General features: G+C 35.6%; 2 protein-coding genes across 2 annotated transcripts in view; one reads left to right on the top strand and one right to left on the bottom strand.

The window, feature by feature from the left end:
- On the top strand, window positions 1-2,667 carry LOC18048076 (probable peroxidase 61). Its single transcript, XM_006442886.2, has 4 exons — window positions 1-252; window positions 1,123-1,302; window positions 1,649-1,808; window positions 2,170-2,667. Exons 1-4 carry the CDS (start codon window positions 1-3, stop codon window positions 2,613-2,615), a joined length of 1,038 nt encoding a protein of 345 aa, XP_006442949.1. The 3' UTR covers window positions 2,616-2,667.
- The window catches only part of LOC18048074, a 9,280-nt gene continuing 3,763 nt past the window's right edge, over window positions 2,512-8,028 (bottom strand). Inside the window, exons 5-13 of the mRNA XM_024188176.1 lie at window positions 7,452-8,028; window positions 7,225-7,347; window positions 7,003-7,091; window positions 6,724-6,924; window positions 5,401-5,802; window positions 4,849-4,932; window positions 4,352-4,608; window positions 3,003-3,087; window positions 2,512-2,598 (exon numbers count right to left, since the gene is read on the bottom strand). The exon at window positions 7,452-8,028 is cut by the window's right edge and continues 262 nt beyond it. Of these exons, the coding sequence (XP_024043944.1) occupies window positions 4,567-4,608; window positions 4,849-4,932; window positions 5,401-5,802; window positions 6,724-6,924; window positions 7,003-7,091; window positions 7,225-7,347; window positions 7,452-8,028 (1,518 nt within the window). The 3' untranslated portion in view covers window positions 2,512-2,598; window positions 3,003-3,087; window positions 4,352-4,566. The remainder of the gene's footprint in view (window positions 2,599-3,002; window positions 3,088-4,351; window positions 4,609-4,848; window positions 4,933-5,400; window positions 5,803-6,723; window positions 6,925-7,002; window positions 7,092-7,224; window positions 7,348-7,451) is intronic.

Genomic DNA, 8,028 nt, shown 5'->3' with positions numbered 1-8,028 from the left:
ATGGGTAGCGATCCAAGGTTCGTGATGATTCTCCCACTGGTGGCTCTGGCACTGAGCTTGTTTGTGGCCAACGCCGATGCGGCGGTGTCGCTGCCGCAGCCGGTGAAATTGGAATGGCACTATTACAAGGTTTATAATACATGCCATGATGCAGAGGCATATATCAGGCACCAAGTGGAGTTGTTCTATAAACATGATAAAACCATCGCCCCTAAACTCCTCCGTTTGCTCTACTCTGACTGCTTTGTAACTGTATGTCTCTTTATCATTTTTTCCTTTCTAAATTTTGCCCTTTTTATTTCTGATCTTTACTTATCATTTTGTTTTAACTCTAGAGAATTTTGATTAGAAATTGCTTTTTACTAGCTTGGTTCTTTCTTCAGAAGCACTTGGCAGTTTTTCCGGGAGAAGCTGTTTAAGGAAATACTGAAATGCTTCTCTATTCCAAGCAATAGCTTCTTGGAAAAGAACATGATATGTGTATTTTCATTGATGCTCGGCTGTATAGAAACTTGCTATCGTCTTATTATAAGCTGATTTTACGGGAAAATGATGAAAACTCTTTTAGTAAATTAGTCATTTCTCTCCTCACTTTTCAAAACTCGTCAAAATTTTCCTGCAGTTAAAAAAAAAAGGGTCAACTTTCAATTATTTATTTCTACTATTTTATCTCTGAATTGATGAAACCCACAATCGATTGACAAAAACTTCTAAGACAGAAATTAATTGATGAAAATTTCAAAAGACAATAATTTTTTTTAAAATACTTTAGAACATGAGAAAAAAAAATGATTAATTTCGGCTTTTGATCATTTTCTCCTGATTTTACCAAAAGCATGCGCTGTGAACGTGGTTTAATGCTAAAGAAAACAATTAATGCTACTGCTATAAGTTACGGCTGACCTAAACATTTTTCAGAATTTGCCCCAATTATTAATTTCACAGAACATGGCCTTGGCGTCGCCGGCAAGCATGCCCAGCAATTTCTATGTTTCTCTTTAATAACGTAACTATGGTTAGGTTAATTTGCTCAATAATATATGTTTCGCGGTATCACAAAAATTTTACCTATGCAATTGAATGTTAAATTTATGGTGATGTATCGTGATTTGCTAAATCCAGGGATGTGATGCATCAATTCTGCTTGATGGACCAAACTCAGAAAAGACTGCACCACAAAACTGGGGACTTGGGGCATTCGTTCTCATCGACAAGATCAAAGTTGTTCTTGAACAACGCTGCCCAGGTGCCGTCTCTTGTTCCGATATACTCAACCTTGCCACCAGGGATGCCGTTCACATGGTATGCGTTTTTATTTTGCTTCCCCTATATTTTATATAATTTTTTGCATTCTAATATAAATTGCAAACTTATTTCCGGGTAATTTAACGCTCAAACAGTCACGACGAGGTTTAAAAGTAACCATTTTTTACCGGCCACCCCAATCTCGAATCCTAGGGAGATTGGGGGTTTAAAAAAGCCAATTCGGATTTCGCCCACCCCTACGTCTTAGAAAAATAAACAATCAATTGAAAAGGCATAAAATTTAAAAAATAAAGATGCAGGCACCGTAAGGGCATATTGAGGAATTGCGACCATTTATAAGTTGTTAACTAAGTCACTAATTCATATTTTGATGAATCAACAGGCAGGCGCACCATCTTATCCTGTGTTTACAGGAAGAAGGGACGGTATGACATCAACCAAAGAATCTGTAGACCTCCCATCACCGTCCATCTCATGGAAAGAATCTTTGGCATGCTTCCAATCCAAAGGTTTAGATGTGCAGGACATGGTAACCCTCCTAGGTAAGGTTCTCTAATACCTCAAAAGAATCTATTAAACGAACCAATAAAACCAGCGAAAGTAAGAAAAGCTAAAACCCCCCAAACAAAAAAAATTCAGAGATTTAACAGTACAAACACTGTATGAATCTCAGTTGCATTTGCTGATGGAGAAAATCAGAAATATATTTCCTAAGCAGGAAATATGAAAAGGTAGTTCAAAATATGTAAAAGCCTGAACTCACGTTCTCCATCTCAGGGAGAAAAAAAATTTCTAAAATTCTCTGTATAAGCTACCATTCATCACTTTGTTAATTCAGTGAATTCTTTCCATTTCACCCGGTACCGTTCTTCACTTAAAATAACTTTTCTTCCTCTATTTCAGGAGCACACACAATGGGCCAAACTCGATGCCGCTACATTGTTGACCGGCTCTACAATTACAAAAATACTGGAAAGCCAGACCCAAGTATGAACACGACACTTTTAAATCAACTGAGAAAGGAGTGTCTGCCCAGAACAAGAAAGGGTCAATCTGATCCACTTGTTTATCTAAACCCAGAAACTGGCTCCAGTTACAGATTTTCTGAGTCCTACTACTCCAGAGTTAAGACACATGAAGCAGTTCTTGGAGTTGACCAGCAGTTATCCAATGGTGATAACAACACGCTTCAAATTGTTGATGAATTTGCTGCTGGTTTTGAAGATTTTAGGAAAGCATTAGCTCTGTCAATGAGTCGGATGGGCAGCATTAATGTTTTGACTGGGAAGCAGGGGGAGATACGCAGAAATTGCCGATGCACAAATGCAGATACTAATTGCAAAAGGTAATAGGGAGGGTTATGATGATTTGCAGATGAAGATAAAAATTTGTCATCATAAAGCTAAGAGTGTATTTTTATTTAAGTGGAATTGTTTTGTGCTAGGATGAAATTAATATTCCATAAATAAAAAGATGAGGGGGCAAAAAAAGAAAAGAAGAAGAAATCTATTTTTCTATTCACAAATAAATTTTTATGACAGGAAACTTCAATTGTGATCACCAACATTTCTTTTCTTGTTTTTATCTAATGGTTTCTTGATCTAATTGACACATTCTCAAATTCACATACCCAAGAGGATAAGCAATCAAAAACTATCTGTAAACAATTTGCTTTCCAGATATATGCTACAGGAAAATTTAAAAAATGAAAAATGAAAAAATTGTGTTCCCCTAACCTGTAGAGATGTACATGATTGCTAAATGATCAGGACCTGGATGCCCCCCCACCAAGAAACTTCTTCCCTCTTGTCAAGCTTGTCACTGAGTTGAAGATGAGGGCGGCCAAAAATGAGAAAACAGAGTTAGCTAATGCATAAATGGAAAATTAAAAATGAAAATAAGAAGCATGCATTTTGTAACATTTTCAGGCACATTGGTCTTTCGAAATGGTGGCATTAATGTAATTTCATTAAAGCATGGTCTAAAGCTTAAAATGATGGCAGTGGAGAGAACAAATAATTCATTCTCATTCTGATAAGTGTTTAAGCCCTCTTTAAGTAAATTCAGCAAATCAAAATCATCCTTGAAAGCCATGACCTATTGTTAACTGATACTAGTTTTCACATCTCAAAAGGCTAAAAACAAAGAGGTGCTCTGTTCAATAAGAAACAATAAATAGGAGAATGAAAGGTGTCAATCCTCCTATGATGTCAAAGGAACAAGAAAAAGCTACACAAGAAAGAATAACGAGAGCAAAAAGGGAAAAAACAATCGAGACATTTCAAAATAATAACAGCTGACTGAATTTTCAAAGTCAACTGTGTGACATAATCTTGTTCAACTGACAGTCAAGGAAAATTACCTATCAATGAAGAATAGAAAAATAAATAAATTACAAATTGAATTTTTGAACCTTAAGAAAAGAGTAGATAACTGGAAGTTCCCCTATTTGGTTTAATTTCATAAAAAGAGGCAGATAGAAAATCAGAATGTATGACCGCTATGTTCAGCTTGAAATGAGAAATTTTGTTTAGTTAGATAAATTGGTGGTGTAAAAGAATGTCTACATATTAGATAATTGCTTATAATAATAATTACCTAAAATTTTATTCTAGCATATAAGAATGGTCATTTAAGGATCATCTGTAACTTGATATCTTTATACCAATTATTTTTAAAAATTTGTTACTAGCTTGACATCAGAGCTATATTATCAACTTTTATTCTTTCCATCATATATTAAACTTGAAATCTTTCAGATTCTCAAACAATGGCCAATGAACCAACTCTAGTTACAAGGGATTAATTTTTGTTTAAAGGATGAACCACTATGTCAATATTTACAATTTGAAACAAGTCTACACAACATGAAAGATCAAGAGTTCAAGTTCAAAACACTCTTTTAGTCCATAGGAAACTTTGGTGTATAGCCCCTTTTGCAGCAACATTTAAATTTACTATATCTGACAAGCAATTCCAATTCAGCTCAGCAAAAAGTTACATACACGTGTATTCTATATATTTACTTGCAGCAGACATGATAGATGCAATACAGGCATGAAAGCAGAACAAAGACAGTAACTACCTTCAGAAAATGTGAAAGATAATGATGTACAAACAATCAGCATTATCTTCAGACCGCAAAAGCCCAACCTTAAACTTCTCCATGATAAGAGATCTAAATAACGAATTCCATCATGCCACACAATCTTGAAATCCAAATCTATCAGTATGAACTCAAAGTTCCGTTTCTATCATTCTATGCTTGGGCCATGGAAGTAAACAGCAAATAGTGTAGTTCTATTCACCATTCCCAGCTCTGTGGCTCTTGCTTTTTATTAGCTGATTCAAATAAAATAACAATTTAGATAAATGTAACAAAAATATGCAAGAAAAATATAGCATGTCCTAAAAGTGGTGACAGCATTTTCTTTTCCAGTCGCCAAGTGCAATAATCAAATATAAGATTGGACATATACAAACAAAGATGCTGAACTTCACTTTCAATTAGCATAGAGGACAAATAAAAAATCAGCTGCTGCCTCCTAAGGTTTGAGAAAACAAAGATTATGATCATCTTGCCTTGTAAAAATATTTCTTTCGAGTTTTGATTGCTGCACGGACACATCTTCTTACATGGATCTTCAGCAGGTTATCATTGAAAATCTGCAATGTGAAAAATTTGAGCATAAACTTTAAGATAGCAGATTGTCAATGATCCCAAAAATCTAACTTTCAAGATTTAAAAATCACAATCCAACTTTGTGAAGGAAAATCATAATCCAAAGGTGGAAATGGAAAAAGAACTCCATTCCAAGTGAACAGATCATACATGCACAAACAAGAAATTTGTGATAAAAGGTCCTTTAGATTGTTCATAGACATAGCTGTGAACAAACCTATTTCATTGAAGCTTATCATTTTCCTTTGCATATAGCTGCCAAATTTTACCCTTTAATCGATTTACACGTTAATGTCCATCAGTCTGTTTTCTGTGAGGCATATATATATGCACATAGACATGCGTTTGCATATTCTCAAGGGTGTGGCATCAAAGAAGAACGGTTCACAATCAAGCACTTAATAGTTGGCAGAAGGAAAAATTGTATCATAAAAGTTCAGTAATACACCTGCCTTTATCATATCATCAATTGAACGGGTTTCTTTCATAACTTTATGACGGTTCATTATAAGAATAGCTGCCACACAAAAGACAGGTAATTCTTCATTCACATTCCAGGTTGATGAGACTACAGTAAAATTCTGTGAGTGACCATTTCTTGACCAAAAAGTCCTGGTCAAGCCACAAAAGGGATGAGCTGATGCTGATTTTATTCCATCATCGGCAGAGACAGAACACTCTATGTTTCCATTTTTTGGTTGTAAGCCACCCTTTAAATCACCACCACTGTTTTCTGTGCTTCCTTCTCTTATTACTACTCCAGACTCCCTTGAAAGCTGTACAACCAACTGTTCCAGACACTTCTCCTCTAAAGTGCTTGCCAAAGCTTCATCATAATCAGCAGCCCACATCATCTGCATCAAGGATGATTATTCTCAGTGAAAAATATCAGAGACTATTTTGAGGGGCCACATCAGACCTATTAAGAAATCCAATCATGCAAACAATTTCGCCAATGAAAAACCAGTATGTAAATAAAATCATAACTAAATACCAAAATAAGACAAGATTTTCCCCAGGATATAAACCTACTACTAACATAGGTACACAGGCCCCAATTACAATCTCCAGTAACATGGCCAATAACTTGTATCGTTTAGATCCCTCAAAACTTGACAAACTCAAATTAACCACAGAAACAGAAGCTAATCAAGTTGATGTTTATGCTGTCAGTAGAGATGTGATACCAAATTATTGGCATATATAATCTTATAGGCAGAGTGACACGTTTTTTGTCAGAAAAAAAAAAAAAAAAAGGAAAATGTCAGTGGCACCCCCTAACGCAGCAAGCCTTCCTCTGTTTGCAAACCCATTAAATGAAGATGGCCCTACCGCAATATGAATGATTGCCATGACTAAAACCCAAACATAAACTGAGAAGCATATTTCCACTCAACTACCTATTGAAGTGGTTGAATATAATAACAATTTAACGCTTCTTTAACAGGGTATGTGCAACTTGCAACAGGAAAACATGGCAGTAGGTAACCTGTCAATAACATTAATTTTCTATCTAGAGACTTGACTTGCATATAATCAACCTACTCATAAATGTGGTCCATATAAACCCTGGAAAACACAACTCCTTGTTCTATGACAGATCAATATTGACCACCCTGCCCCTTAGGGAGGAGTCGGTATTGATATGTTATTTAGTCAGTTTTTCTTTAGTGGTTTTTCATTTACATCCTAATTATACAATATTGTAGTTGACACTATAAATTTTCATACTTTCTTCAATGTATTCGGCAAGAGAGAACTTAAGGCATACAAACCTCCCACATACAAAGAGCTTCATTGAAAGATAACTCCCGGCGAAACAGTACCAGCAGCATCCGAAATGCAAAATGTAGGCTTTCAGCACCTATATTCAACAGATGTTTATACATTTCCCTATCTGTGAGTTCCAAAATATGCCACAATTCTTCCAACTGCTTCATAACTCCCGTTGGTCCTTCCATCTGGAAATTGTTGCGCTGAAAGAAGTGAAAAATAATCATTATTGAAAGTCATATTATAATCTAGCTAAACATAATTGTCAAAATTAGAAATACCATTCTCCTTAAGAGCATCTCAAAGCACCAAAATGCATCAGCATTGTCTTCAAATAGAACAACAAAAGGAGATAGCAAATCGCTCATACCTACAATCAGAAATATAAACAGCATAGTGAAATATAAGTATAAAGTTGACTTCTTTGAAGCTTGAATTTAAGAATATAGTAATCACATAACATGCGTTCAACTAAAGCTACAACAGAGAATAAAAGGCACAACCTTGACAATAACCGGTTGCAGGATCTACCCAAGCGTAAACAGCAAGGATATCTGACATCCTAGCTAAATTTTTTGTATCCTCATAGAATTCAAGATGACTATCTGTTCTTACCACATCAACAACTACAATAGAAAAAATCATGTCAGACAAAAGAAGAGTAAGTGACTTAAGCAAGCATTCACTGACATTAGGTTAAGATAAGATAAGGGACTCGTAACTAAGTTACCTATTCGGTGCAAAGTCCAAAGCCATTCAGATACCCTTTCTTCATTGACAGCCTCTCCCGGGGATGTGGTTGTATTCAGTGGCACGTCTGGAGCATCTGATATTCTCAATCTGTCGGTTATTTCTGTTTTGAAATCCTGACTGTTTGACCACAATTCTGGTTCATGGGAACCAGGAGAAGCCATTTCAATTTCTGACTTCATGTGGTGAGAAATGCTGTTAGATGGTGAACCATTTGACTCCATAATTAAATCAGCGTTATTAGCAATTTGAAAACTATGCATTTTATCATCCTCTAATCTCAATTTATGTCGTGTAGAAGGTTTTTCTTCACAAACCCCATTATTTTTCTCATATTTTCCATTCTTCTCAAACAAATCTGTGACAGGTAAAGGAGGAAAATCAAAATAACTTTCAGTTACATAAGGTGATCCACGAGCTTCTCTCCCTCGTTTAAGGGAACTGCAGTTGCATGGACCAGAAGCAGGTATAAAACAAGAAGAGTCATATGCTGCACTATCTGCACTTTCCCGAACGCTGACAAGGTCAGCCGAATCAATAGAACTTTTCTTTTTTGG

This window comes from Citrus clementina, unplaced genomic scaffold, assembly GCF_000493195.1.
Source record: "Citrus clementina cultivar Clemenules unplaced genomic scaffold, Citrus_clementina_v1.0 scaffold_3, whole genome shotgun sequence".
Lineage (NCBI taxonomy): Eukaryota > Viridiplantae > Streptophyta > Magnoliopsida > Sapindales > Rutaceae > Citrus > Citrus x clementina.
This window is presented reverse-complemented; position numbering and strand designations above follow the sequence as displayed.